This window comes from Osmia lignaria, chromosome 3, assembly GCF_051020975.1.
Source record: "Osmia lignaria lignaria isolate PbOS001 chromosome 3, iyOsmLign1, whole genome shotgun sequence".
Classification (NCBI taxonomy): Eukaryota; Metazoa; Arthropoda; class Insecta; order Hymenoptera; family Megachilidae; genus Osmia; species Osmia lignaria.
The window spans coordinates 11,978,714-12,005,328 of NC_135034.1; the positions used below are offsets into that span (position 1 = coordinate 11,978,714).

The following is a 26,615-nucleotide window of genomic DNA, read 5'->3' on the forward strand; positions in this document are numbered from 1 at the left end:
GGGCTGTATTAAGAAAAAATCTATGTATGTATGTATAGTTTTTCCAGTTCCATGTTTTGTGCTATACCTCATTTTGTATATGATAAAAATAATATAAAAGCATTCCAGTTATTAAGCAGCTTGTACTCTCTCTAAATTAATCTGAAATAACAGATATATTAAATTTTGTACATATACTATGAATATTATATTCAAAACAAATAATTAATTTCCTTGTTTTTATTTAAATTAAAACGTATTTATAAATATTTAGTAGTAGTATATACTTACATGAATTAAAGAAACAACACGTCCATTGCATCATCATCAGATTCTTCTTCATCGCTAGATGGTACATCTGGCATTATTTGTGTTATATTATTTCTACGCTTATACTCTGCAAAACTTTCTTTTTCTACCACAAAACAGTTTGTATTAAATTACTTGTAGTTTAATAAGTGGTCAAAGATCATAAACAATCATGCAGGGAATAAAATTACCAAATCTTAAAGGTTCCATAGTCCAACTACTTTTATATATATGATCTGGGTCCGCAGTTATCAAAGGATTCTTTTCTTTATCGATATGCAATCTTAACCACTCTGTCCCTATCAGTGTCAAAAAGATTATATCAGCTTATGATTTTAAAAAAGTACAAATTAAACAGATAAATATTTTACATTTGTGAGCCTTTATAAGGGTAATTTTAATTTCTCTTCCTTTGTTTATGTGAGTTGTTTTTTCTGCTACTATTGTTCCAAAAAGGTATAAACAAATGTAATAGTGTCTTGAATTTATTGTAGTGCTAAAACCAATATTTTAATGTGGGTCACTTATTTTTATTTACAAGTACAATGTGACTCAATAAATTTTACAAAATACCTAAACAATAAGTGATCACATTCAACATGAAGAAAGTAATTGTTAACATCTTGCAATAAAACACGTATAACAATTGTAATATCTGTTTGATACCACACAATTTTTGGTGTATGAAGTTTACTAATTAATTTTGGATAGTTCATACTTCAATTATAATGTTCAAAAATATATGAAATGCACTCATTTTATGCAAAACACTATAAAAATATATTAAATTAACCTTTTTCAACGGAACAAATGAATACACTGAAACTTAAACAGCGTAATTTTTATTATAAAATAATGTTTGGATTTAATATATTTAAATACTGATACATTTATGTAAGATATCGATATGGTGATTATACCGCAGTTCACCAGAATCCATAACTGCGAAAAGACCAGTTTTCGTTCTTCGCGCATCTCCAGTACGCATCTTCGCCCTGATTGGCGATACTCCCAAACGAAGTGGAAAGCGATTGGCAGAGAGCTCGCTGCGTTCCCCCACCATTTTCCAACCTGCGCGTCGCAGTTATGGACTCTGGTGAACTGCGGTATACAGAGAAATGTTTTAACCTTTTTCTTCAATGGAGTTTGTTACAATTAAATATAAAACATATTTATCAAATAACTACTCTGAAGCTGATGTAATTACAATCTAAAAAATAGACTCTTTCAAATAATTTATTAAAATTAAAAGAAAAATGCACCAAATTTTTGTGATTTTTTACACTTTTGATTGGTGGAATTTTTAATGCCTACATCATAGTATTTGCTTTTTACAGCCTATAATTTTCCATTTATGAAATAATTTTACCCTGAATAATAAACATAATGTAAAAGTAATAATATAAATTGTTATGATAATATTATTTGTATTTTTTAGTGCATTTTTAATTGAAGAATTCACTATATAGTTATATATAGTGATATATGTATAGGTACGAAGACCAATGCAATGCGTTAGTTGATAAGCCGGGCGTGATCACGATAAAACGTCAACCACACAGTGAAAATGTCAAGGAACGATGGTAAAAAGGACTCGTCAGCATCTGCGTTTAGAAAAATCGACGTTGATCAGTATAGTGATAATAATTTCAAAGAGGAAGACGCTGACGGAGGATTGGGAGGACCAACCGGTCCAGACGAAAATGAAGTTTTGACACTTCTTAGCCAATATCCTTTCCATGACTTATATTGACATATAATATTATTACAACACATTTTCTTATATTCTCCTTAACATTTAATCAAGGGTAAGAATGCCGAAGCTTTGATATCAGTATTAAAATCTGCACCACTTGGATGTAAAAATCAACAAGTTAAGGTAACCTCAATGTCATACATTAGTTAATATTTTTGGAAGTAAATCTGTTTATATGGTAAGATAAGTAATGTTTCTTTAGAAAAGTGGAAATTGTGCTTTACGTGTATGATGTTTTAAAAAGAATTATTGAATTATTACAGGACAGTGCACGGAATTTGACACTGAAGGTTCTTCTAAGTATAAAATCTAATCAGATGGAAGATTGCTTAGCACAATTAGATCGAGACTTAGTGGATGTTTTAATGAAATATATTTATCGAGGATTTGAAATTCCAACAGAAGGTAGCAGTAGTCATTTATTAATTTGGCACGAAAAGGTATACAATGTAAGCGGTGTTGGCAGTATTGTAAGAGCATTTTCAGACAGCAAACGTGCTTGAAATGTTGTATATTTTCCTTTTAATGTTCATTACAACAATTACCATTAATCCTTACTGTTACTCATTGTCATTGTTAATACAATGAAGATGTAGATAGCCAAGTCATTCAATTTTCTATGTGGGAAATACAACACACTTGTGTACATTTGTTATCAATAAAGTAATTTTTATTTCTTATACATTTGGAGAAATGACTCCCTTATTTTGAATGTCCATTATCTTTGATAAACAATGTTTTTCTTTATTTATTATTCATTTTGGACAGAAGGGTTTCTTTGAATTTTGTTCACTGTCTATGGATTCTTCTATGTGTTATTATTTTATAACAATTAATACATACAAAATAATACTATATATATATATATATATATATATATATATATATATGTATATATTATATTCAATGGCATTCAAATCTTATCATCAGATACATAACAAAATGAATAAAATCAAAATATTACGAATTTTGTAATTGCTGTGAATAGCTTCATTATTGTAAAACAGAGTGTTCATTTACTCACATTTATCTTTTACTGTGAGCATAATCATATTTGTTTGGTGTATTAAATAAAGTGCACTCACAAATACTGCATTTGCTCTGTAAAATATTAAGAAAAAAGTAGGTTTCTACAGTAGTAAACATGACAAATAAATCATTGAAAATGTAAAGTTTACTTACTGCCCTTCTTTAAAGTATTCTTTCAATGTATTGCTAAACCTTTTACTGTACTTAACAAATTCTCTTTTCCTTTGATCTAATGCTTGTTTCCCTGCAGAGCCACTTATAAATGCAGTTACTTCATTTACTGCATCTAAAAGTTTTTTTATTGCACTTGCAATTTCTCTGTAACAAACATTAGAAATTAATAATACAGGATCATATTACTAGTGAAATTCATAAATGGAAATTCATACTTGATAGTTTCAAGGAAAGTTTTACGATCTGTTATTTCATCAGGAATTCTACTAAGTATTCTCTTTAATGAAGTTGATTTACGATTCAATTCTTGGAAAGCATCCTCGGATCTAGCTGATCTATATTCTACAACTATGGTAATAAAAAAAAAAAATTAAAACCATTTTATGCCAGTATTTAATAATGTATATTTTATTTAGTAGGAATGAAATTATACCATCATAATCAGAAGCTGCACCTTGCAATCTTAAAACACTTTCATTCATATCCAAATTAAGTTCTGCTCTTTGTATTATGCCAAGAATTAAGTCAAGCGTAATTCCTGGATGAGAATTTTCAGCTTTTAACAAAGCTGTACGTAAAGTCTGAGCAGCCAATACATTTTGCCTCTCCAGCTGTACGTTAATCAATTAAAATAATATTTTTACATACAATTTTCTACTTGAACAATCTATTCTAAATCATACTAGGACTAGTGAATGACAATAATTTTGAATACCTTCATCAGTATTGGTCTCAGAATGACAGGAAAAACCAGTGATGTAACTGGAGTCTCATCGCCCATTGTCATCCTTCACAACGTTTATTTATAAGTGCAGTTTATACTCAATTAAATACAGTTAGTTGATTTTTATATCACGAATAAAACAGGCATGAATAAAATTGTTTACATTAAAAGAGACTGCATTCAATCATATTCTTCATATGACAGCTGTCACGCTCCAGGTGTCTTGTTCTAAAACGAGGTAAACAGGTTGTGCAACTTGATCTTTAAATATAACCTCGATTTTTTGTAACCAAATAATCTTCTCTTTTTACCATTTTAGCAGAACGTACCAGCAGTATCAATTTTTGAAATCAGGAAGGAAAATACATTAAACATACTATTCTATTATTAAAGTAGTAATTTTATTAATAACTTTAGAAATATCATCAAATTTTTAATACATAATGATCTCCTATTAGATTTAACCTTATATGAGTACAGTATTCCAGAATGCAAATGATCAATGAAATAGCGCCTTGACATAGCGCGGCTGGAACAAATTATATCAAAACAATAGAGGATAACCTATTAACACTTAATTGTAAATACAGAATACAATTGATTTATAATTGTAACTAAATTAAATACATCATACATAATTTATTCACACTTTCAACGATGTTGGAACGCAAAGATCCAGAAGGAAACTTATACGTTTTTGTAAGTATATTCGGCGTGAATAACCTTACTTAATTCTACATAATATTATTTCCTACAGAATGAAGAAGATTTACCGTATGAAGAGGAAATCTTAAGAAATCCTTATTCTGTGAAACATTGGCAACGTTATATAGATCATTTAAAAAGCACTAAAAGTAGTAATTTAAATATTGTATACGAGCGTGCGTTAAAAGAACTTCCTGGAAGGTATGTATATCCATTGCTGTATTTTAAAGAAATTTTCACAGTGTATTACGTATTTTACAGTTATAAGTTATGGTACAATTACCTACGTCAACGTGTGAGCCAATTGAAGGGAAGATGCATAACAGATCCTCTTTACGAAGATGTAAATAATGCATTCGAACGTGCATTAGTTTTTATGCATAAAATGCCTCGAATTTGGATGGATTATTGTACATTGATGACTGAACAATGTTATATTACACGTACTCGTCAAGTTTTTGATCGTGCGCTTAGAGCTCTTCCTATCACTCAGCACCATCGAATATGGCCATTGTATATTGAATTTTTAAAGAAACATAATGTATATGAGACTGCTATCAGAGTTTTTAGAAGATATCTGAAGGTATATTAAAACCTTAAAGTAGGATTAAAACCTGCATTCGTTCCTTTATAAATATAATATGTATTTTGTCTTTAGTTAGCTCCGGAAGACACAGAAGAATATATTGAGTATCTAATATCAATTGGTAAACTGGACGAAGCGGCTGTAAAACTAGCACAGATTGTTAATCAAGATGATTTTGTATCGAAGCATGGAAAATCAAACCATCAACTGTGGAATGAATTGTGTGATTTAATATCAAAGAATCCTTCTAAAATAAAATCTCTTAATGTAGATGCTATTATCAGGGGTGGTTTAAGACGTTATACTGATCAATTAGGGCCTTTATGGAATTCTTTAGCAGACTATTACGTTCGTAGTGGTTTATTTGAAAGGGTAATAAACTATTTTCGCATATTGTAATACCATACAATATAAAGACAGTTTACTGTGTAGACTATTCATCTTGAAAGTTTTATAATCGTATGTTTTGCTCCTTGATAGGCAAGAGACATTTACGAGGAAGCAATTCAGACAGTAACTACTGTTAGAGATTTTACCCAAGTTTTTGATGCTTACGCGCAGTTTGAAGAACTTAGCCTCAGTAAACGTATGGAAGAAGCTTCCAAGAATCCTACTGAAGATGGTATAAGTATAGATACATGTATTATTGTTCCATAAAACTTATAGTTTTTAATTTTGTAACATTGTGTTTTATAGATGATATTGATTTGGAATTAAGATTAGCACGATTCGAACATTTAATGGAAAGACGTTTATTATTACTTAATTCCGTGCTATTAAGACAAAATCCTCATAACGTGCAAGAATGGCATAAAAGGGTTATGCTTTATGAAGGGCAACCACACGAGGTACAGTAAATTATTATTAATTTTAATAGAGAACTCTCTAAAATTTATTATTAAATTTCTTTTTAGATTATCAATACGTACACGGAAGCCGTGCAAACTGTGCAACCACAATTAGCAGTAGGTAAACTGCATACCTTGTGGGTTGCGTTTGGCAAATTCTATGAAGAAAATGGACAAATAGCAGATGCTAGAGTAGTTTTCGAGAAAGCCACTCACGTTCCTTATACCAAAGTCGATGACCTTGCTTCTGTGTGGTGTGAATGGGCAGAGATGGAAATTAGGCATGGGTATTGTATCTCTTTATTCCGGAAAACAGTGCGGTTTATATCTTTTAATTAACAAGTTTCTTTGTACAGAAATTATAAAGAAGCTCTAAAACTAATGCATCGTGCCACTGCTATGCCGTTCCGTAAAGTAGCTTATCATGATGAAACCGAAACTGTACAAATGAGATTATACAAATCTTTGAAAGTATGGTCTATGTACGCCGATCTGGAAGAAAGTTTTGGTACATTTAAGGTATATCTTTGAAAATATGAAATTATATAATTTTTCGTTTGACATACTTATCATTTTTTTAATTTTTTATGCAGACATGTAAAGCAGTGTACGATAAAATCATAGACTTAAAAATTGCGACACCACAAATCATTATTAATTATGGTCTCTTTTTAGAGGAAAATAAGTACTTTGAAGAAGCTTTCAGGGTACGTATTACTTTATAATCTATTTTATAATTTCGTTGTTAATAATAATACATTTTTGCAGGCATACGAAAAGGGAATCGCGCTTTTCAAATGGCCGAATGTTTATGATATATGGAATACTTATCTTACTAAATTTTTAAAACGTTATGGCGGCACAAAATTGGAACGAACACGAGATTTATTTGAACAGTGCTTGGAACATTGTCCACCGAAATATGCCAAAGGTATTAGATTTTAATATTTACCGTACAATTATTCATTTATTTATGTTATTATTTATTGCAGCTTTGTATTTATTATACGCCAAATTAGAAGAAGAACATGGTCTAGCCAGGCATGCTATGTCCGTGTATGAACGAGCAACAAGCGCTGTTCTCCCGGAAGAAAGATTTGAGGTACAGTATTTAACAGATATGTTATCCTTACTCTGTTATTAATATCTGCCTTTTATATTTTAGATGTTCAATATATATATCAAGAAAGCAGCAGATATATATGGCGTTCCAAAAACGAGACAGATTTACGAAAAAGCCATAGAAGTACTTAACGAAGAGAATACGAGAGAAATGTGCTTGCGATTTGCTGAAATGGAAACGAAGTTGGGAGAAGTCGACAGAGCTAGGGCAATATATGCGCATTGCAGCCAAATATGCGATCCAAGGGTAAGATACCTAAAACTTCTTTGCATTTTTGTATTAACATTTTTTCTGTTTTATGTAGGTAACATCAAATTTCTGGCAAATATGGAAAGAATTTGAAGTGAGACACGGCAATGAAGATACAATGCGTGAAATGCTTCGAATTAAACGCAGCGTTCAAGCTATGTACAATACCCAAGTGAACATGATGTCTGCTCAAATGTTAAACAATGCTACGAATCCACCATCCGATGTACCATTAGATGCAATGCGACTTCTAGATAGTAAAACACCAAGTACAGGTTTGATTTATCTACTTTTTAATCGATTTCGAAAAAAGAGGAGGTTATTCAATTCGATCAGTATATATATTAGGTGTACAAATTAATTCGGTACCTTTGATATTACACTTTCTTAGTTACTATTTTAAATTCGAATATTTTCCCGCGCTTTAGTGAATTTGAAAAATGGCGCGAGAATATGATATCGATAACAATAAATTCAATAATTGTGGTTATTATAACTTCTTAAAAATAAGCCATTAATTAAAAAAAGAAAAGGCATCGAATTAATTTGTACACCTAATTATATGTCTTTTTTTGTAAATAAATATTTTCTAATTCATACAATTAAATATTTCATGTTACTAATACGATTTTATAGATAACGTTACTACGTACAAGGATAGCATTAAATTCGTTCGTGGTGTAACTGAAAAAGATGGCAAACCGGAATCTCAAGTAAATAATCCAGATGAGATTGATATTGACGTAGACGAAGTTAATGACAATGAAGTTGACGTGGAAGAAGGTAGTGAATAATATCTGATAACTTGTTTAGATTTTTATTACATTTTATTACATGTAATATGTTTATAAATTATGTTGGACACTCTTTGTAGCAACACACTTATTTAATTTCTTTTTACTTTCAGATATACCTGTCGAGAAACAAAGTATTCCGTCACAAGTATTTGGTAGTTTAAAAACAACTGAAGGAGAAGACGACTAAGGCGTAGGTAAATTATAATGTGCAAAAGACAAGTGAATAATAAAATTCACAATAAACAAGATTTGTAATTATATATCTAAAACTATCAATCATGCCTACAAAAATTTGTTTCTTTAAAAAAAAAATTGAAAGAAAAAAATAAATAGTTTGTAAAGTTCTTTTTTATAGTACCACCATTTTTATTTGCAAGTTAATATCATTGCGGTGAGCAATCTGTGGCAGTACCAAACTCATCGCTAACAAAATAAAGATGTTCCTCGTTAAACATTGAATTATATTATTTATTGTTACAAGATATTAAATTACATATCTTGGCGGATTTATAAAATGGAGATCATTATAAACTTCAGATTCATCCATATCAGAATGATTTTGTATAGATGTTTGCTCTTTACGGATGCCGCCAAATACTATCAATTCACCTCGACCCGCCACAAGCGAATAAAGTATTCTTTCATCAGGACCTGATTGATTGTTATACTTCAAAGGAATCCATGAAGCTGTACATTCATCACACAAGACATTCGTAATATCCAACACGAATATAGATAATGTATTTCCTGTTTTTTTCGCAGGTTTTGATTGCGTTCTTCGATTTCTAATACTTTCTTCCATTCTACGAAGAGATTCTAATTGCCTTTGTCTATTACTATTGGTGCCATTACGCACTGGTTCATCACGAAAAGCAGCCATACTTAAAACATTATCATTGCATAATGTTAAACTCTTTGTAAAGTTAGAAGGATGAGAGGAAGGACGTGGATTTTTCACAGGCACCCTTGCAAAAGATCCATGTCGACCATTAACATTTACATCTCTATCAATTTGAGGTCCATTTCCTTGCCTGAAACCCAAAGATAATTTTAAATTTATGTAAAACTGATGTTAACGGTAAATTTAAACGACCACAAACCTTCCATGTACAGAAGAATCGTTTGTTTGCGGTGAGACTGTTTTCTGACAAGTAACTTTTTTCAGTGATATACTCATATCATTTGGTTTGTTCTGACACTTATTTATACTGAGAACAATAACATAGTTTCCCACCTATTAAATTATAAAATAGATAAATGATATAGGATATTACAACTTGTAAATAATAGTATTTGAAATAAGATATTACTTTGCAAGCTTGATGACACCAAATACGCGTCGGTGCCCATTCTGTATTATGCATATTTACTTTTCTCCATGTCCAAGTTTCACCTTCCATTTTCAGCAACCAAGCATCGTTCATGGCAACATTTGGACCAGTACAGCCTCCTAATTTTTGAAATATTAATAATAAATCCTTTGTCAAATTATATTGTGATAAAGGAATCTCTCACGAATATAATAGATACGATATTTTACCTAAAACGAGAAGATGTTTATCTCCAAGCTCAATTTGTGATTGACCATAGCGCGGTTGTGGTTTCAAGTTTGATGTGGCTTGTTTATGCCAACTGTACGAATCCAGATTCAAACACCATACGTCATTGGATCTACCTCAAAATAATATCTTGTTATGAGATTAAACTTTGAGAGAAAAATTTAATACTTTTAAATACGTTACCTATCTCCATTGCAGATACCACCAAAAATAATCATGTGATTTTTATGGATGGATGCTGAGTGGGCTGAAGTGGGTGGAGGTGTTTCCAATGTATTTATAGCATTCCATTTATTTGATTCTATAGAATACACATGCAATTCATTGAATAATTTCCATTGCTGAAAATACATGTAACAATAGGAATTTATAAGCGACATGTCAGTTATATTACTTGTGATTGGACTTATATATACCTGATGTAAAGGATACGGCGATGGATGGGACCATCCGCCAAACAAAATGAAGCTTTTTTTATAATACAACATAGTAGCGCAAGCTTTAGGAGATGGGTAATTCCCCATAGTGATTAATCTAACCCATGTTCTTGTGTCCAAGTCTAATCTCCACAAATCATTAAACGTTGTACTAGTAGCTGTACATCCACCAAAAACATACATAGAGTTTTCATATGTACAAGCAGAATGAGAATGTCTCTTGGCAATAGTAGGCATCCAGTGCGTAGATGGCCATGGACTCCAAAGTAACGAACCGTAAGCCACGGACTTATGAAAATGTGCTTTATTGTGCTGTATCACATCTATTAATGGAGTAAGAATTTTATTTGCAAGGAAACATTGTGTATATATAATATAAAATAAATGTACGTACTTTTAGTGGCACGGAACCATCTTTTGGATACAAGCTTACATTCCTGAAGATCTTTGTACGGTGGAATCAGACTTAAAATATATTCTAATAAAACGTCCGGTAAATCGTCGATGTTACACTCCATTTTATACTAAATATTCATTAAAATCGTCCCGTTATTAAATTACTACGATGTTTATTGATGTTTTAACTTTTGAGACGATAGAAAACTGTTTGTATTTTAATCATGTTCCTGAGATATCACTTTTCAGTAACTCCAACAATTTCAGATTTCTCCACCTAAGAATCAAGAGAATTTTGTATGTAACAAATTCGGCATTTTCGTCGTAGAGCAAGCATTCATGTTTACTGTGCACATTTTACTAAACTATCTTTTTAGAATCAGCAAACAAACAATTATTAGGATTTTTATAAAGAAAAATAACCTAAAGCCGTGCGAAATTGCCAAGCAATTACGCGACATGGATCCTTACATTCTGGCTATCATGAAACAACACTCATTTGACAGTGATTAAAAGAGCTTTAGACCCTGTTCAGTTTTATCATTAGGTGTGGTACTTGAAAATTTCATTTTATTATCGATTCTTCAATAACTATTCTTTTTATGTCTATTTTATCACTGAATGAAATATCCTTGCATAAATAAAAACATCATTAAAAAAGTTATTGTAGTTCATCAACTTCGGGCGTTTATTCGTCACTATACTTCGCGATTTTAAGAACCCAAGCAATGAAATAAATTTATTCAAAAATAAGTATTCTTTTACAGCTAATTGCTTTTCAACAAATACATATGAATTTCATAAGAAATAATAGGCCAATTAAATTTTCTATAAATGTTACATTAATTATTCGATTTAATATTCACGTGTGAGAAGTTATACTTATAGCGTATCTCCAATACATCAACCACCGTGTGTGTCCTACCCGAATTACAAATGATTAATTGTTAGTAAAAATGATATTTATATCAATTTTATTGTTGTTCATCTGTCGAGAAGTAAGAAATGTTGAAATAGATCCATCGAAAACAATAATTTCGGGTCCAGGATTGAAACCAGATAAAATAACAATGAGGGCAAGATATATTTTCTTGCAGTTTGTTGATACAGAAGGAAAAAAGTATATATTTTTTTTTTATTATATATAAAATTATAAATATTTCACATTATGAATTTTTCATTTATTTAAAAATTATTTTTGGTGGTTTTAGTTTAACAGAATCACCTGGAAAAGATGTGATCTCTGTTTCCACACAAGGGCAAACTTCAACAGGCCAATTGTGTCATATATGGACCCAAATTTTAGATTGCAAAGATGGGAATTTCATTGTTAGATATAAATTACACAGCACATGCTTCAATCTAAAATTAATAATAGAATTAAAACAGCATAATTCACCTATTCTCTCGTTGAAAGCTGAAGGTATAGTTAAATTTAATGTCTATTGTACCAGTTATTATTTTCATAAAGTAACAAAAGATTCATATAAAATTTTTTTAGGACCAACTTATGAAGAAGAATGTTATTGTCCGAACCCTGATATTAATAATTGGTTGGACAATTTTGAATGTGCAAAAAATTATACTCAGATACATAACGATCTTGCTGATTTTACAAATGTAGATTTTGACAAAATACGTGAAGATATTGTAAAAGCATATGATAGGCCTGGAAGTGTCAGTCTCTGTCATTACGTAGTTAAATCTAACAAAGTAAGTACTACTGTACTAAGTTCGAAACTGTATTTGAACTAAGACTAGGTGAAATAAGATTTTCAGGGAATGTCATGGCAAATATGTAGGCTTCAAAATATTCATGGATTCCATTCTGTTGTCTGTCACTCGAAAAGTCAGTTTGCCAGATATTGAATTTTTTGTAAACTTGGGAGACTGGCCGCTTGTTCCAAAAAACAACAAGGATTACCCTATCTTTTCTTGGTGCGGCTCTTATGACACAAGAGATATCGTCATGCCCACTTATGACCTTACAGAATCATCATTAGAAGCGATGGGAAGGTATAGATCATATCCATATTTCAGACAACTTGTCTAGAAGATTATGTACTGAACAATTTATACATTGATTGATGTATATAAAACAGGGTAATGTTAGATATATTATCTGTGCAAGGTAATACGGATACACCATGGGAAAAAAAGATAGAGAAAGTTTTTTGGCGTGGTCGTGATTCATCTAGGGAACGACTTGATTTAATCGACATTTCAAGAAAACATCCTGACTTGTTTAATGCCTCGATTACAAATTTCTTTTTCTTCAAAAATGAAATGGATAAATACGGCCCTGGTCAAAGCCATGTATCCTTCTTTGATTTTTTTAAGGTAAAACAATATGATATAATAAGTATATAATTTTAACAAAATGTAACGGTATTAACACCTTTGCAGTACAAATATCAGTTAAGTATCGATGGTTCAGTAGCTGCATATAGAGTTCCCTATCTGCTTGCTGGGGATGCTTTAGTATTAAAACAAGAATCAAAATATTATGAATATTTTTACAATGATCTTATACCTGGAGAACATTATGTGCTAGTTAAAAGTGATTTGTCAGATCTGGTGGAGAAGATCGTGTGGGCCAAAAATCACGACAAAAACGCACAAGAGATTGTTAAATCTGCTAGACAGTTTGTAAGAAATAATTTGCTACCACAGAACGTATTCTGCTATCATGTAGCATTGTTTTATGTAAGAAAGATTATCAAATATTCAACGGATGCAACTTTATTTTTATCAAATACATGTTATAAAATAACATGTACATATTTTATGTTTTAGGAATGGAGTAAACGCTTAAAGAGTAAAGTTAAGGTACTAGATAACATGGAAGAAGTGCTGCAACCTAAACATTCTTGTAAATGTTATAATGACAATACAAAATTTAAAGAAGAGCTTTAGCTTTATTAACTTCGTGGATATAGTTTAAGTATCTGGTATGTAAAAAATATGTACCAATTAAAATTTTTACGTAATTCTGTAAATGACAGACAATATTTATTTTACAGCAAATAGTAGAAGGAAAGAAGACGGATTTTAAAATATTAAAAAATTACATTAACTAATTTCTACTTTACATATTGGTAAGATCTTTTTCTATTTTTAATACATACTCTTATCAAATAAAAATTTAATGTAAGAATCTGTATTATTATCCACCTTAAATATCTATGTAATATATACTCGCGAAGTAAAAAGAAAAGAGAAAACAATCGAATTTTTCAAGGAGTAGATAAGAAGCAATATGCAAATCCATAAATTTGTTTAATGACAATAAAAAAAATATAAAATTAGGTAAGTAAATATAAAATTATTTCTAAGGCAAACGTATACATTGGAAGCCATAAATAGGTAGTGTATGTTGTATCTTATTTCATACATTTTATTTCGGTGTAACAGATATGTTTATGCTGTATTACGCACACCGAAATTTCCAAGCTACACATTTTTAAATGGTTGCAATAAGCTTACCTCCTTAATATATGAAATAATATTACATAGAAATCACTGCATATACCTATATAAATATGTAATCACGAATGCATGAAATTGAAACTGTAATATTCCAATCAAATAATTAATGGAAATTTTTGAAACTAGAAGATACAATGTGTACAAAAATTTAAGTATTTTTCAATAAACATTAAATAATTTCAATGAAATTCCAGCAGCACTTTTCCTTAATCACATATAATCTTCTATTATTTGTCTCATTATGTAACACTGGACGATACGCTATTAAGAATTAAATTAAGATTTTACATGCCATTTGTTACAAATTTGCAACTGAATTATTTTTATATTAAATTTGATTATTATACGAATTTACATTAACATATACTCTATTGTGGGGGTGGTTGATATCCATAACCTCCGTACTGATTTGGTGGTGGAGGTCCTTGAGGTCCAGGAGGAGGAGGCATATGACCACCGGGTGGCCGTGGTGGATACTGGGGATATCCTTGTCCTGTTGGTGGTGGTGGATAACTCTGAGGAGGATACTGTGGATGCCCATAATGCTGGCCACCCTGAGGTGGATGAGGAGTGTATACCTACAATTCAAAATAACATAAAATATACATATCTACAATAATTAGATAAACAAATCTTTATCTTAAAAGGTTGTTACCTGTGGTTGTCCACCCGGGGTCGGTGGTACGTATGTCTGAGTAGTGGCTGGACCATATCCAGGTTGTGGTTGAGGACCTGGCGGTGGAGCAGGACCTTGAGGAGGTCCTGATGGTGGCTGAAATCCACTTGGCGCAGGACTTTGAGATTGTTGTTGCGACTGTGGCGGTGTCTGAGATTGTTGTTGAGACTGTTGTGGTTGATGCGGTGATTGATGTGTAGGAGGCTGATGAGAAGACTGATGGGATGGTTGATGAGGTGGTTGATGAGGACCATGAGGAGGTTGGTGCGGAGACTGATGTGGGGGTTGATGCGGTGGATGCGACGTCGGATGAGGTGTCTGATGCACTGGATACCCGGATGGAGCAGGACCCGGAGGAGCGTAACTTCCACCTTGCGAAGTAGGCGGTGGACCACTACTCGGTGGATAAGTTTGAGTTGACGCAGACGGTGTGCTTGTAGGTTGACTACTTTGAGCGTAAGTATTAACTCCACTTGCAGAGGCAGTGCTGAATGGAGGAGATGTAGAAACTGGACCGTACTGGGTACCACCAGGACCAGGACTCGGTTGATTACCATAGTTAGGTTGAGGACCAGTGTTTTGTTGAGAACCAGGCTGAGGAGGCTGAGCGCTGGATGTAGGAGGAGCTGGGTAATTCTGAGGTGGAACGCTATTTGCATATGCTTGAGATGACGGAGGAGGATAATTTCCAGGTTGACCACCTCCGTATGCATTTTGAGGTGGAGCTTGAGATGGAGGTTGTTGATAATTTGGTTGCGGGCTGGGACTACCATATTGTCCTGGCTGTTGTTGTTGACCGCTTGATGGAAAGTTTTGTTGAGAAGGATTAGAAGGCGGATAACCCTGTTGACTGGGCGGTGGTGGGCCATAACCTGTGGGAGGCTGAGTGCCTCCTGGTGGTGGATATCCACCTGGTTGAGGGCCATAACTATTTACAGTAGTTGGAGGTCCATAGTTAGGCTGTGTCGATGTACTATATCCCTGCTGTTGCGATGTATTTGGTGGTCCATATTGATTGGGCTGTCCTGGAGTATATGCAGACCCTTGCGGCCCTTGATAATTGGATCCAGAATTCTGATTGGCATATTGAGCAGGATAACCTTGTTGCGAAGGTTGTTGAGGGTAACCTTGAGGTCCTCTGTATTGTTGTGGGCCAGGTGCATTAGGTGGTCCTTTTAAAGAATACAAAATAATAGATTTAAATACAATATCGCTTTAGGAAAAGAATTCTAAGTCAAAATAAAACTTACTACTTATAGCAGGTCCTTGGCCAGGCATTACAGGGCCACGGTATCCTCCTTGTGTCATTGGCTGTCCTTGGCTAAAACTTGACATTGGTAATGTTGGTTGATTATTTGGAGGTATCTCTCCTCCAGGCCCGGTTGATCCTGCAGGAGCATTGGGTAGACCTTGTGGATTTATCATACCATGTTGAGGGCCATTAGGAATTCCTTGTGGAGGCTTATTATACAAGTAAAAATATTGTTAATAAATGTATAACTATGCATTATACTCATAATTATCATAATAATATTTCTTACTGGTAATAAAGCTTGTATGTTTTGGTTTGCATCAGCAATCGATGCTAAATATACTAAATTACGATGTAACATTTGTTGGTACCTGAAGAAAGATTACATCACAAATATATTATTATATTAACATATACTTTTTACATATCTAAATGCTGAACATGAATTTTACTTACTGTATACATTCTTGCGGTTTTCCTTTGCTTTGATATTCTTGTATCGTTTGTATAAGCTGACTATTTTCATCAAGCATCTACACCAGTATATAAATCATAAAAATTATTTAACAAATTATTGCTAACATGTTGATATGTAATGCAAATAACAAAACAATTATGAGATTAATGTGTTGGATTCTTTACCTTCTGTATTTGGGCAGGATTTGGTGGCGGCCTACCGCGTTGAGCAAAGGTCACGGACATGTTTTACAATGGCTTATAGATCGTCAAGAAACTTTGAAAGATACGGTTTACTTTTACTTCCAGTTTTGCTCGTGCAATACGTAAGTTCTTAGTTCCTCCTCCAAATCGTTGTACTTGTTTGAAACTTTAAAGATTTCGTTATAGTATTGGTTGTCTACATTGCTGCACTGTGAAGTCTAGAAAGGAACAACTTTGCGTGACTCTTACGAATATGTAAAAAGTTAAAAGTTCCTTTGTTCAAAATGATTTTTAGAGAAAAGAGAACTTGTATATAACGAACCGCTCTTAGCGATTGCTTCGCAAAATTTCTAGCTTTACAAATAAGAGAAGGTGGCTGTCCATTTCTAAAATAGAAAGCTTGGGAAAAGAGCGTACCGTGTGGCAAATGCGCGAACTACGTATGTGGTAAAATATATACAGTAAAGTATCCCTACTTGGCAATACCTCGGGATCACCGGGTGCCAACAATAAAATATGGAGTAAAAACGTTCAAATGTTTTACTTTCATTGTAATAAGTGATATTGTTGTATATAAGTGTCTTTATTTCAGTAATGGATGTAGTTTTAGGAGCTTATTAATTAAGGTTTAGGGGATGCATTTCACACGGTAGAGCTTATACTACTAAATTAGTATAAGCTTTATGCTCTATACTTTATACTCACCCTCGTAGAACACAATTGCAATTACACCTACAATAAGAATATACACTATCCTACATGCATATTAAATCACTTATAAAAAGAAACTTTAGATTCGATCAGCGTCGCCATCATGGATTTCATTTCAGTTTCTTGTGTCATATTGTTTCAAACCATGCATATTACTTTTAAATAAAGACTATAATAAACATATGAATTTTTCTAATTACATGATTTACCAGAGTATGTATTTTCTGTAAAGTGCAATTTACCATTGTAATAAATAAAACTCATCCAAATTTCTGTTTACAACAACCATTAAGTAATCCCTTCATTATGAAAATTCTTTTGAAATAAATGTTTTTAATTGTATGGTGACTGTATATAGCTTTGTTATTCAGTACCAGCCACTACAGGTCCAACAAGGCTGGAAAAATGATTAAAATAATTGTTTGACAAACTTGCATTTTAAAAAGACCGCCTAAAATTAAAATTTTCGACCCTAGCGCCACCTATACAAAAGCCGCGGAAACTATTCGATAAAAGAATGTCAGTCGGTAACTTGTTGAGTAGTTTGAGCCGTTTTTGTATAGATGGTGCTAGGATCGAATTTGAAAGATTTTAATTTTAGGCGGTCTTTTTAAAATGCAAGTTTGTCAAACAATTATTTTAATCAAACACTTAAATCAAAACACAGTAATTACTTCCCAATATGAGAGGTTTGCCCTAGAACGAGGTGCGACCTCCTCAGTCTTATAGCGATCGCCGAGGAGTGCAGATCAAAACCCTAGTAGTTCTCAAGTTGAAAAGTGACACGGACGGACGTTTTTGCGCTTTATACATATATATAATGTTTTATCTCTCCTTCTGAGCCCCGCCTCATTTTCTCCAATTATTTATTATTTTATCCTTCCTTATGGACTAAAGTCCACCCCTTTCAGTTATTAATTATCTTATTCTCCTTCATGGGACAAACCCACACTTCCTAATTATTTATTATTTTATTTCTCTTTATGGGCCTCGCGGGAACCACACTTCCCAGTTATCCTATTCCCATTCTTTACGGACCAAGGCTTCCTTTTGCAGTTATTTGATTTTTTCATTCTTTTCATGAACCTCGCAGAGACTACTCCCTAAATCACTGTATCCTTGTATCCTTTACATCCCTGCATCCCTTACATTTCTGCATTCCTTACATCCCCGCAACCCTTACATCACTGCATCCTTTACATTCCTGTTTTCCTTACATCTTTGCACCCTTACATCCCCGCATCCCTTAAACCCCTTATCACTTATATATCTCACATCCGTCATATCCGTAAGCTCTTTTTGAGTAAGAAATTGTTACAAATTTAGTTCCTTTTTTTGTCCCCAGATGGCGCTGACTCGACGTCGAAATTTTAGTTCACATTTTTCCCGCTAGAGGGCCAAAATTTCAGCATGATTTAGTTCCTTTTTCTAAAACCAGATGGCGCTGATTCGAGGTCGAGATTTTAGTTCACATTTTTCCCGCTAGAGGGCCAAAATCTCGGCTTGATTTAGTTCCTTTTTCTAAAACCAGATGGCGCTGATTCGAGGTCGAGATTTTAGTTCACATTTTTCCCGCTAGAGGGCGAAAATCTCGGCTTGATTTAGTTCCTTTTTCTAAAACCAGATGGCGCTGATTCGAGGTCGAGATTTTAGTTCACATTTTTCCCGCTAGAGGGCGAAAAATTGAAAATTCAAAAATTCAAAATTTACTTACCTTTACTCGAACCAGTTTTTGTAATATATTTATTATAAGGGTTGCAGGGACATAAGGGATGTAGAGATGTAAAGGATGGAGGGATGTAAAGAATTAAGGGATGTAAAAGATACGGAGATGTAAGGAGGTCAGTGATGTGAGGGATGCAGTGCTATAAGGGTTGCAGGGACATAAGGGATGTACGGGATGCAGAGATGTAAAGGATGGAGGGATGTAAAAGATACGGAGGTGTAAGGAAGACAATGATGTGAGGGATGCAGTGCTATAAGGATAAGCTCATAAAAAGAATGAAGAAATAAATATTTGCCAAGGGAGGCCTTAGTCCATAGAGAGGAGTAGGATAAGAAATAGTTAGGGAGCGTGGGTCTTGGCCCATAAAGGAGGATAAAATAATTAATAATTGAAAGGGATGGGTCTTGACCTGTAAAGAAGGGATGCTCTGTTACGGAGATGTAAACGACGCAAGAATATAAAGAATTCAGGCATGTAAGTGAAACAAAGATGTAAGAGATGCAGGGACGCAGACATCTAAGGGATGCAGTGATATAGGGTTAGCCTGCAGGGATGTGAGAAATATAGTGATGTAAGGAATGCAGAGATATCAAGAAAGCAGGGATGTAAGGAATACTTGGATGTAAATAATGCAGGTTTATAAGGGGTGCAGAGATGTAAAGGAATCAGGGATGTGAAGAATGCACACGGGAGTAATAAAATCAACACGTTCGTCCTCCTAATGAGTTTATTCAATACTCGAGACACTGACTGACAATGAGTAATGGGGTATAGTTTTTGATATCGAAGCAATCTGTTATTACCATCAAAGTGCGTTAGACTGTTGCAGTACGAAGTATTTCTGATTTTTATGCTAGGATAAAGCAGATGGCGTTCGTTCTCAAGGCACAAATTCACGACTCCTTGAGAAGAAAAGCATGTCCAGTCCAGTCTTCTATATACTATCTGTAATCACTGATCTTTGTTTACTAAAATATCTTTTGCAATAACTATAAAATTGAATATATAAAGAATTCTATAGAAACTATTGGTATTTGTGTTTAAGAAGTTTGTATACATTACAAATCGAAGTGTTTCTCTTTTACTTATAAACAAAGTTACATTTTTCTTTTTCTTTTCTTTATCGACTCCCTATCTGCTTAATGAATAAAAACACTGTTTATTTCTTACTTATTTAATGTTAAGAATTAATGTTATAATTGATTATAGGATCCATATTTTTATTGTAAATACTACACTGTGGTTAAAACAAAGATTACAGAATGGCTGCATTCCCACTAAAAAAAGTAGAATTACAAACTGATGTATATATGACATGCTTGCAGCATGCTTTGTCAACAGAAAGATTCGAAGTAATGGGTCTGCTGCTTGGGGATGTACGTTTATGACTTTACTGTCATACAATTTTCTATATTTTTATGCGTATAAAAAAGAAAATATCTATTGCTTTAATTCTAATTTATATTAGACAGTAAACGGTGTTGCTAACATCATAGCAGTCATTATCTTGAGACGTTTGGATAAAAAAAGAGACAGAGTAGAGATTTCACCTGAACAGTTAACGGAAGCTGTTAACGAAGCAGAACGGTTAACAGAAGTATTAGAACGTCCAGTACGAGTTCTTGGATGGTATCATTCCCATCCACACATTACAGTTTGTCCATCGCGTGTTGGTAAATTGAGATTGATATTCTATGAACTATGAAAATTTTATTAAACATAACACTTGAATAATAAGAAGACTTTATTTAGATGTTAGAACTCAAGCAAGCTACCAGTTGATGGACATTGGTTTTGTAGGTTTGATATTTTCAGTATTTTCAGAAAGTAAAGAATCTAAGGTAAATAAAGATTATTAAACATTGTTTTAAACGAATAAACAAAGTTGTATTTTTGTAGGAACAAGAAATTTCTTTGACTTGTTTTCAATCTCACAATGATGAAGCAAGAGAAATTCCATTGGAAATTGTATACACTCCAATAATATCGAAGATATGTTTAAAAGTAGGGATTTTAAATAACAAGTATATATTAAGTTTGATACGTGACTCTAATCATAAATATTTAATATATTTTTTTAGACTATGACAGATTTATTAAAAATTTTGGTTCAAGAAGAAGAAGAGATGGCGAAAACGTACAAAAATCACCAGGATATTCTTGCCAGCATACACAATAATGCTGGTTAGTTTAATTGCCTTAATATTTATTAATTGCTATAAATAGAAAGTAAATTCAATTACTAATTCCAGTGAGAACACGGTCATTGGTGCACATCACGGACATAATTACTAAGCCTTTGGTATTAACATTTGAGAAAAGAATAGCTTTAAATAAATTACGCGCTGCTCACCTTCGAAGACAATTACAAGAATTACAAAAAGTATGCAATGGATAATAATTGCTAACATGGTCAATCATTCATCCTTTTCTTATGTATTATAATTTATCTTAAATTCAGTATTTTATTATTTTATATTATAAATTTGTTACTTATTCTCATGCAAGTTCTGTGTGTAAAATGAAAAACGTTATTGAAATATTAAAAGATCATCGATTTTAATAATTTTTTTTTTTTAATTAAAGAAGACAAATGAACCTTTCAGTGATTATTTTTATTTTACCTTTCACGAACAAAGATCTGGCAATAGTTGCACAGCTCTATATTTACACTACGAGAACAACAGTGTATTTAAATAGACTTAAATTTATTCAAAACACGGATTCTGCGGAACGAGAAAGATGTATAGGATGAGAAGGACTACGTGCTAACCTTTTGCGAGGCAGCTTTTCCAGAGTAGTTAACAATTTTGCGAAGTCGGGCCGATTTTCTGCATGGAATGACCAGCAAAGCATTAAAATGTCCTATGAACGCATACAAATATTACAACAATTATTTCAATAAGTATAAATAACAATAAAACCATAACTATAAAAATTATTAATAAAACATGATTTCTGTATACCTTTACATCACGGGAAGCTTGTAAGTTAGCTAAAGTTTGTTTCATTCCTTTGCCAACTTGCCAAATAATTGCTTCAGGAGGTTGTCCTTTAAAGGGCCATTCACCGCATAAAAGTTCATACCATACGGTGCTATAATAAAGTATCTCTTTAGATACATTACAAATATAGAAAATTAAACATAACTTTTTACCAACCCAAATGCATAAACGTCGGAAGCTTCTGAGAAAGGTAATTCTTCCTGATCCCGATTTTGTTGCGGTTTCAGTCGTCGAACAATTTCAGGAGCTAAATAACATAACCAGCCAGGTGGTATACTCAGTCCATCTCCTTTTCTGTTTAAAAGAAAAAAGTAAGAAATATATAGTATATTACATTGAATATTCCTCGAAATACAAAACTTGCCTATTTCCGTAACAAAGCTTTGTAACACTGAACAAACCGAAATCTGTTATTACAACTTTTCCATTTTCTAAAAATATGTTTTTACTTTTGAGATCTTTATGAATTATACCACGAGCATGAAGATATCCCATTCCCTATAAAAAAATTGTACGTGTCAAGATTAACAGAAATTTTATACAAAATATTTATTTATATGTACCTGAGAAATCTGTTGAGCGATGATAGTGGTTTTATTCATATTAAATTTATCTTTACGCAAATGAATATGAGTGTAAAGAGTCATGCCTTTGCTCATACTAGTCACTATCGCCAAGCGAGGAGGCTTCATACAAGCTCCCATAAATAAAACTAGATTTTCGTGTCTCGTTTTTCGGAATGTAGCCACCTGGATATAATAATATAATACATTATTGATCTTTCTATTTTTAATAAAACTTATTATAATAAAGTTCAGATAATAAGAGATATGTTTATAAGTACCTCTAACTTGAACGCTTCCAGTGTTTTATCATCATCTAAATAATAGTCCATGTTCAGGACCTTAATTGCAACATTACCATGCCAATAGCCTCTGTACACAGTACCAAATCTCCCAGTACCTATAGGTTCTCCAATTTTCAGTTCATCGTAAGGAATGTCCCATTCTCGCATCGATAACTATGACATTCAATTCGATTAGATATCATAATCAAACATCAAATTACCTATTAAGTTACATACGCTATTTTGTCGTGGCCAACGACTATCTCCTGGTTCTCCGTCAGAAACTTGAGAATCTTGAGAATCAACTCTAACAGGAGTTCGTTCGGAATCTGTGCTAACACTGCCAGATCCAGAAACACTCACTGTTCTTTCGCTATCACTTGATATAGTCGTACCTTCGAGTCGGTGAGTCTCCAATGTAACACCTTTGTCATTAAGCACAACATCTGCAATGAAATTATAGTAAAATGCTGAGTTATTGCAATACAATATACGATAGGCGCTTGCTAATTCCCCTGTCTCTAAAGAATGCTTGATTCCAAAGCTCTAGGAATTATTGACCGGCCACTGTATAATGATATAAATACCTGGAAAATGGAACTGTTGTTTGGCAGGTGCCTGTGGGGTTTGGCTAGTATTGGCAGGTAACAAAGCTGGACTAGAAGGCGTTGAGCTGTTGCAGCTCGAGGTATTTGAACTAGAATCCGCGCCCTGATAAATATAAATTAGTCAAATTATAATTCACGTTTCAAACTTATAAATAACATACCTGAAAAGGTATATTCATAGAAGAATGTGGATGCGATCGTTTACGATCTCTTCGATTCAAAGAGCTCAATAAATTTGAATTATGGTGATTAGGAGATGTTATACCAGGTTTGCTTAATATCGGAGAAACATTTACCATACCTAAAAGATATTATTTTATTTAGAATTCGTTATGATAATGATTGTTTCATTTAAAATGTTTATACATACTGTCACCTTGTACACTTCTTTTAAACTCATCAAAGAGTTCTTGAGGTAGGCCACAAGATGGTGGTACTTTAGATTCACAATCACGGTGACATTTATATTTACATTCTTTGCATTTCAAACCAGTGCCTATAAACATTTGCTTCTCACAGTAATCGCAGGTTGTCATCATTTTAAATGTTTTGGTAAAGCGATGAGCAATTATATGGCCCATTCCGCGGGTTACTGTTGGCGTACGTGGTGACTTTGGCACTTGGAGACTTGTTACTGTAAATAATTTTAATTACAAAATTACAGTTTTTCTTTTTTAATAATAGTGATATATATATATTTACCTGTTCCCTTGAAACTGTTATCATCACTTTCAGCACTAGAATAAGGTGGTGACTTAATAGGACTATTACTATTTAGCAAGAGACTTTCCCCTGCAATGTCTGCATTACTGCTGCAAGATCCTGGTTCTGTAGGTAGGCGATTTCTTCTTCCTGCACAACTAACAGGATCATTGCCACAACTACAAAATCATCAAAACAATGTATACCTTTAAACTTTATAAACAAGAATTATTTAGAAGTAAATTATTACCTTGAAGCTGAATCCCCATTTTCAAGTCGGTTTGCCAATTGCGATTCGTGAGATTTTGACTTAGTTAAAGGAAACACTTCCGGTTGTGATATCGTGTTTTGTAAACCTATCTGATGCTTTTTACAAGGAGGCGGAGTTGTTGGAAACTTAATTCCTATTATTATAAAAATAGAATCCTTCATTAGTTAGAAGAATGTTTTAACATTTTACTAATTTATTTACTAATTTATTTACCACATCCTGGTCTTTGTAAAAGAGGAGTAGAAGGGGGACTAGTTGATAATAAAGACGTAATGGAAGAAGCTTGTGCTAACATATCACTGTGAAGATTGTTGTTATTATGATATGGAATGCTGTCTTCTGAAGGAACAGAACATCTTGTTGTACGGGATCGAGCTGGCCTAGGAGAGGCTCCAGTACGTAAATGATGTCTATCCCAGGAATCCCAATACAAATTCATATCACTGTTATCCATATCCCCTCTTAGAAGAACATCTAAAGCGAATTATTAGGTAAAATACACATCTTAATGTATAAATACTACTGTATGAAATACTTGCTTACCCATATATCGACGAAGATTGTGTAATGCCCTACAAAGTCTACGAAGTTCTTCCTCGTGTTTAACGTTACTTTCACCCAACATACTACCTAGTTCATGTTCAGATTTTTCTTTGAGAGCTTCAAGCGAGTTAGCTTTAGAACAAATCATCTGAAATTTGTAGTTAATGTAGACGTCTATTAAAACATTCTATTAAAATATTCAAATAGAATATTCTTTATACCTGTATAGATTCTTTAGTAAGTCCTACTACCCGTAACCATTGTTGCAAAGATGGATATTGTTTCATTTCTGGAGGTAACGATTCTTCTAAAGCCAGTTTGGCTTTGGTTACAAGTTGCTTTGAATATAATTTTATAAGCTTCCCCTATAATACATTTAAATAACATAAATAATAAAATTAAATATAGGCCTTCGAAAGGACCACAATCTTGTTAATATCATAATAAGTTAATTTCATACAAATTGAACCTATCCTTGAACAAATCTCTTGAAAGCATTCAAAATCATACTGTTACAGTAAATATGATATATTTCTTTCATTACTACTGAAATCACTATTACAAATACAAGAGACAAGTAGCGATATTAACAAAATAAAGATATTAAAAGATTTCCATGCATGTACTGTCAACGTGTAGACAGGTATAAATTTCTAGTTAATAAATAAATGCATTTGCAACTTGTTGACATTCATGAAACAGCCTTTCACGAGGTCAAGGCGATCGTTCTAAAGATAATAAAGGAAGGAAGGAGGAACAATGCGGGGTGACGACAGTGCTTGAGAGAGTACCTCAAGCGTCCGAATTTCCTGTTGAGTTAGTTCAGCACTGGTCGAACATTGGGTCCTCAAACCTTCAAGTCGATCAGCAGAGATGTCAATCATGGATTGAACGACATCTAAGGCTCGACGGATTTCTAGTTCCGCATCCTCGCCGTCCGCCATCCCGCGCCACGATGACGACCCCTTGTTTCGTTCAACGCGAATCTAATTTCTATTTTACAGGCATAATTTCTTTCGCATCGGCCTCCTATCGGTCGCGGCTTTATCACTGATTCTCCATGTAACCAAACCACTTATCAACATTGACAACCATCTTGGCCGCCTATCAGTGACGTCAATCGGTGCCCGACAATCCGGGATTTCAGCACGTTCATTCGAGCAGCGACTACAGATACAAGAGTCACTGATTCGAGCGATACTGGAACGTTCATAAAAGCGTCCTTTTTTTTGTTACATTTCTAATAACCTCTTTAATTTACCTAAAATTACATTTAAAATTATTACCATTTGAATAAACTCCAATTGTAATGAATTAAGTTAGAAATTTTACTACCTGTTGTTTCTTCCAAGAAATCCAACCACACAGCTTAGTTATGTACATATATATTGATTTTTCCCTGCTGTAGATCATTTATCAAATATGATTTTTTTAAAATTATGAATTATAATGTC

The 26,615-nt window shown here is 33.0% G+C and overlaps 9 protein-coding genes across 20 annotated transcripts; 4 read left to right on the forward strand and 5 right to left on the reverse strand.

Moving 5' to 3' along the window:
• Position 1: 1 nt before the first annotated feature.
• Positions 2-1,062, reverse strand: LOC117608111 (putative ATP-dependent RNA helicase TDRD12). 2 transcript variants are annotated; one of them, XM_034332711.2, is made up of 5 exons: positions 862-1,062; positions 660-784; positions 480-587; positions 271-394; positions 2-141 (listed from the first exon to the last, which is right to left on the reverse strand). In XM_034332711.2, the coding sequence occupies exons 1-4, from the start codon at positions 1,002-1,004 to the stop codon at positions 276-278; spliced, it is 495 nt and encodes a 164-aa protein (XP_034188602.1). In that variant the 5' UTR covers positions 1,005-1,062; the 3' UTR covers positions 2-141; positions 271-275. The 2 variants fall into 2 exon arrangements, with proteins under 2 accessions (XP_034188602.1, XP_076549383.1); XM_076693268.1 differs by having other exon boundaries at positions 660-728; positions 862-1,045.
• Positions 1,063-1,767: 705 nt separating this feature from the next.
• Arpc5 (Actin-related protein 2/3 complex, subunit 5) lies at positions 1,768-2,726 on the forward strand. The gene is made up of 3 exons (XM_076693269.1): positions 1,768-2,015; positions 2,094-2,167; positions 2,308-2,726. Exons 1-3 carry the CDS (start codon positions 1,856-1,858, stop codon positions 2,545-2,547), a joined length of 474 nt encoding a protein of 157 aa, XP_076549384.1. The 5' UTR covers positions 1,768-1,855; the 3' UTR covers positions 2,548-2,726.
• A 140-nt stretch (positions 2,727-2,866) lies between these two features.
• On the reverse strand, positions 2,867-4,104 carry Ccm3 (programmed cell death protein 10 Ccm3). The gene is made up of 5 exons (XM_034332710.2): positions 3,963-4,104; positions 3,681-3,858; positions 3,463-3,595; positions 3,227-3,391; positions 2,867-3,145 (listed from the first exon to the last, which is right to left on the reverse strand). The coding sequence occupies exons 1-5, from the start codon at positions 4,032-4,034 to the stop codon at positions 3,061-3,063; spliced, it is 633 nt and encodes a 210-aa protein (XP_034188601.1). The 5' UTR covers positions 4,035-4,104; the 3' UTR covers positions 2,867-3,060.
• Positions 4,069-8,526, forward strand: fand (Pre-mRNA-splicing factor SYF1 fand). Its single transcript, XM_034332693.2, has 16 exons — positions 4,069-4,209; positions 4,291-4,670; positions 4,729-4,877; positions 4,938-5,259; positions 5,335-5,634; positions 5,743-5,884; positions 5,959-6,110; positions 6,177-6,397; positions 6,467-6,629; positions 6,704-6,817; positions 6,879-7,041; positions 7,103-7,212; positions 7,276-7,479; positions 7,538-7,757; positions 8,119-8,265; positions 8,390-8,526. The coding sequence occupies exons 2-16, from the start codon at positions 4,629-4,631 to the stop codon at positions 8,464-8,466; spliced, it is 2,526 nt and encodes an 841-aa protein (XP_034188584.1). The 5' UTR covers positions 4,069-4,209; positions 4,291-4,628; the 3' UTR covers positions 8,467-8,526.
• Positions 8,527-8,726: 200 nt separating this feature from the next.
• On the reverse strand, positions 8,727-11,685 carry Fbxo42 (F-box protein 42). Of its 3 annotated transcripts, none has more exons than XM_034332703.2 (8): positions 11,554-11,685; positions 10,670-10,948; positions 10,255-10,598; positions 10,022-10,179; positions 9,820-9,950; positions 9,590-9,729; positions 9,380-9,513; positions 8,727-9,310 (listed from the first exon to the last, which is right to left on the reverse strand). In XM_034332703.2, exons 2-8 carry the CDS (start codon positions 10,791-10,793, stop codon positions 8,764-8,766), a joined length of 1,578 nt encoding a protein of 525 aa, XP_034188594.1. In that variant the 5' UTR covers positions 10,794-10,948; positions 11,554-11,685; the 3' UTR covers positions 8,727-8,763. The 3 variants fall into 3 exon arrangements, with proteins under 3 accessions (XP_034188594.1, XP_034188591.1, XP_034188593.1); XM_034332700.2 differs by lacking the exon at positions 11,554-11,685 and adding an exon at positions 11,143-11,301; XM_034332702.2 differs by lacking the exon at positions 11,554-11,685 and adding an exon at positions 11,095-11,301.
• On the forward strand, positions 11,628-13,832 carry LOC117608104 (protein O-glucosyltransferase 2). The gene is made up of 8 exons (XM_034332705.2): positions 11,628-11,791; positions 11,883-12,094; positions 12,173-12,384; positions 12,443-12,687; positions 12,774-13,011; positions 13,078-13,377; positions 13,468-13,622; positions 13,695-13,832. The coding sequence occupies exons 1-7, from the start codon at positions 11,628-11,630 to the stop codon at positions 13,585-13,587; spliced, it is 1,491 nt and encodes a 496-aa protein (XP_034188596.1). The 3' UTR covers positions 13,588-13,622; positions 13,695-13,832.
• Positions 13,833-13,931: 99 nt separating this feature from the next.
• Positions 13,932-17,593, reverse strand: LOC117608101 (uncharacterized). 3 transcript variants are annotated; one of them, XM_034332698.2, is made up of 7 exons: positions 17,454-17,593; positions 16,731-16,966; positions 16,545-16,621; positions 16,378-16,459; positions 16,087-16,297; positions 14,816-16,008; positions 13,932-14,738 (listed from the first exon to the last, which is right to left on the reverse strand). In XM_034332698.2, exons 2-7 carry the CDS (start codon positions 16,788-16,790, stop codon positions 14,529-14,531), a joined length of 1,833 nt encoding a protein of 610 aa, XP_034188589.1. In that variant the 5' UTR covers positions 16,791-16,966; positions 17,454-17,593; the 3' UTR covers positions 13,932-14,528. The 3 variants fall into 3 exon arrangements, with proteins under 3 accessions (XP_034188589.1, XP_034188590.1, XP_034188588.1); XM_034332699.2 differs by lacking the exon at positions 17,454-17,593 and adding an exon at positions 17,071-17,180; XM_034332697.2 differs by lacking the exon at positions 17,454-17,593 and having other exon boundaries at positions 16,731-17,159.
• Positions 17,594-20,060: 2,467 nt separating this feature from the next.
• Positions 20,061-21,929, forward strand: LOC117607996 (lys-63-specific deubiquitinase BRCC36). Of its 5 annotated transcripts, none has more exons than XM_034332378.2 (7): positions 20,061-20,132; positions 20,395-20,561; positions 20,654-20,858; positions 20,938-21,026; positions 21,085-21,189; positions 21,267-21,369; positions 21,438-21,929. In XM_034332378.2, exons 2-7 carry the CDS (start codon positions 20,448-20,450, stop codon positions 21,581-21,583), a joined length of 762 nt encoding a protein of 253 aa, XP_034188269.1. In that variant the 5' UTR covers positions 20,061-20,132; positions 20,395-20,447; the 3' UTR covers positions 21,584-21,929. The 5 variants fall into 5 exon arrangements, with proteins under 5 accessions (XP_034188269.1, XP_034188271.1, XP_034188268.1 ...); XM_034332380.2 differs by having other exon boundaries at positions 20,093-20,232; positions 20,938-20,981; XM_034332377.2 differs by having other exon boundaries at positions 20,094-20,232.
• On the reverse strand, positions 21,898-26,611 carry ksr (kinase suppressor of ras). Of its 3 annotated transcripts, none has more exons than XM_034332375.2 (17): positions 26,497-26,611; positions 25,953-26,422; positions 25,383-25,526; positions 25,162-25,309; positions 24,832-25,092; positions 24,598-24,751; positions 24,348-24,505; positions 24,016-24,279; positions 23,807-23,946; positions 23,625-23,748; positions 23,275-23,483; positions 23,035-23,211; positions 22,754-22,939; positions 22,555-22,688; positions 22,347-22,484; positions 22,152-22,281; positions 21,898-22,050 (listed from the first exon to the last, which is right to left on the reverse strand). In XM_034332375.2, exons 2-17 carry the CDS (start codon positions 26,103-26,105, stop codon positions 21,898-21,900), a joined length of 2,673 nt encoding a protein of 890 aa, XP_034188266.1. In that variant the 5' UTR covers positions 26,106-26,422; positions 26,497-26,611. The 3 variants fall into 3 exon arrangements, with proteins under 3 accessions (XP_034188266.1, XP_034188264.1, XP_034188263.1); XM_034332373.2 differs by having other exon boundaries at positions 24,022-24,279; positions 24,348-24,526; XM_034332372.2 differs by having other exon boundaries at positions 24,348-24,526; positions 26,497-26,609.
• Positions 26,612-26,615: the final 4 nt, after the last annotated feature.

Excerpts from the sequence above, each read along its gene's own strand:
- Fbxo42 (XM_034332703.2), bottom strand. The coding sequence starts at position 10,793 with ATGGAGTGTAACATCGACGATTTACCGGACGTTTTATTAGAATATATT. Across the intron at positions 10,599-10,669 it reads ATGGTTCCGTGCCACTAAAA|ATGTGATACAGCACAATAAA; the intron begins GTACGTACATTT and ends CTCCATTAATAG. Across the intron at positions 10,180-10,254 it reads CGCCGTATCCTTTACATCAG|CAATGGAAATTATTCAATGA; the intron begins GTATATATAAGT and ends ATGTATTTTCAG.
- LOC117608101 (XM_034332698.2), bottom strand. The coding sequence starts at position 16,790 with ATGTCCGTGACCTTTGCTCAACGCGGTAGGCCGCCACCAAATCCTGCC. Across the intron at positions 16,622-16,730 it reads ATCCTGCCCAAATACAGAAG|ATGCTTGATGAAAATAGTCA; the intron begins GTAAAGAATCCA and ends ATACTGGTGTAG. Across the intron at positions 16,009-16,086 it reads CCAAGGACCTGCTATAAGTA|GACCACCTAATGCACCTGGC; the intron begins GTAAGTTTTATT and ends ATTCTTTAAAAG.
- LOC117608104 (XM_034332705.2), top strand. The coding sequence starts at position 11,628 with ATGATATTTATATCAATTTTATTGTTGTTCATCTGTCGAGAAGTAAGA. Across the intron at positions 12,095-12,172 it reads TCTCTCGTTGAAAGCTGAAG|GACCAACTTATGAAGAAGAA; the intron begins GTATAGTTAAAT and ends AAATTTTTTTAG. Across the intron at positions 13,012-13,077 it reads CCTTCTTTGATTTTTTTAAG|TACAAATATCAGTTAAGTAT; the intron begins GTAAAACAATAT and ends ACACCTTTGCAG.
- LOC117608111 (XM_034332711.2), bottom strand. The coding sequence starts at position 1,004 with ATGAACTATCCAAAATTAATTAGTAAACTTCATACACCAAAAATTGTG. Across the intron at positions 785-861 it reads TGTGATCACTTATTGTTTAG|CACTACAATAAATTCAAGAC; the intron begins GTATTTTGTAAA and ends TATTGGTTTTAG. Across the intron at positions 588-659 it reads CCTTATAAAGGCTCACAAAT|GGACAGAGTGGTTAAGATTG; the intron begins GTAAAATATTTA and ends TGACACTGATAG.
- Ccm3 (XM_034332710.2), bottom strand. The coding sequence starts at position 4,034 with ATGACAATGGGCGATGAGACTCCAGTTACATCACTGGTTTTTCCTGTC. Across the intron at positions 3,859-3,962 it reads TGAGACCAATACTGATGAAG|CTGGAGAGGCAAAATGTATT; the intron begins GTATTCAAAATT and ends ATTAACGTACAG. Across the intron at positions 3,392-3,462 it reads ACTTTCCTTGAAACTATCAA|AGAAATTGCAAGTGCAATAA; the intron begins GTATGAATTTCC and ends TGTTTGTTACAG.
- Arpc5 (XM_076693269.1), top strand. The coding sequence starts at position 1,856 with ATGTCAAGGAACGATGGTAAAAAGGACTCGTCAGCATCTGCGTTTAGA. Across the intron at positions 2,016-2,093 it reads AGTTTTGACACTTCTTAGCC|AGGGTAAGAATGCCGAAGCT; the intron begins AATATCCTTTCC and ends AACATTTAATCA. Across the intron at positions 2,168-2,307 it reads GTAAAAATCAACAAGTTAAG|GACAGTGCACGGAATTTGAC; the intron begins GTAACCTCAATG and ends GAATTATTACAG.
- ksr (XM_034332372.2), bottom strand. The coding sequence starts at position 26,105 with ATGGCGGACGGCGAGGATGCGGAACTAGAAATCCGTCGAGCCTTAGAT. Across the intron at positions 24,280-24,347 it reads TAACAGTTTCAAGGGAACAG|TAACAAGTCTCCAAGTGCCA; the intron begins GTAAATATATAT and ends AATTATTTACAG. Across the intron at positions 22,051-22,151 it reads AAGCTTCCCGTGATGTAAAG|GACATTTTAATGCTTTGCTG; the intron begins GTATACAGAAAT and ends ATGCGTTCATAG.
- LOC117607996 (XM_034332378.2), top strand. The coding sequence starts at position 20,448 with ATGGCTGCATTCCCACTAAAAAAAGTAGAATTACAAACTGATGTATAT. Across the intron at positions 20,562-20,653 it reads TGGGTCTGCTGCTTGGGGAT|ACAGTAAACGGTGTTGCTAA; the intron begins GTACGTTTATGA and ends AATTTATATTAG. Across the intron at positions 21,370-21,437 it reads CAGCATACACAATAATGCTG|TGAGAACACGGTCATTGGTG; the intron begins GTTAGTTTAATT and ends TACTAATTCCAG.
- fand (XM_034332693.2), top strand. The coding sequence starts at position 4,629 with ATGTTGGAACGCAAAGATCCAGAAGGAAACTTATACGTTTTT. Across the intron at positions 4,671-4,728 it reads AAGGAAACTTATACGTTTTT|AATGAAGAAGATTTACCGTA; the intron begins GTAAGTATATTC and ends TATTTCCTACAG. Across the intron at positions 8,266-8,389 it reads TGAAGTTGACGTGGAAGAAG|ATATACCTGTCGAGAAACAA; the intron begins GTAGTGAATAAT and ends TTTTACTTTCAG.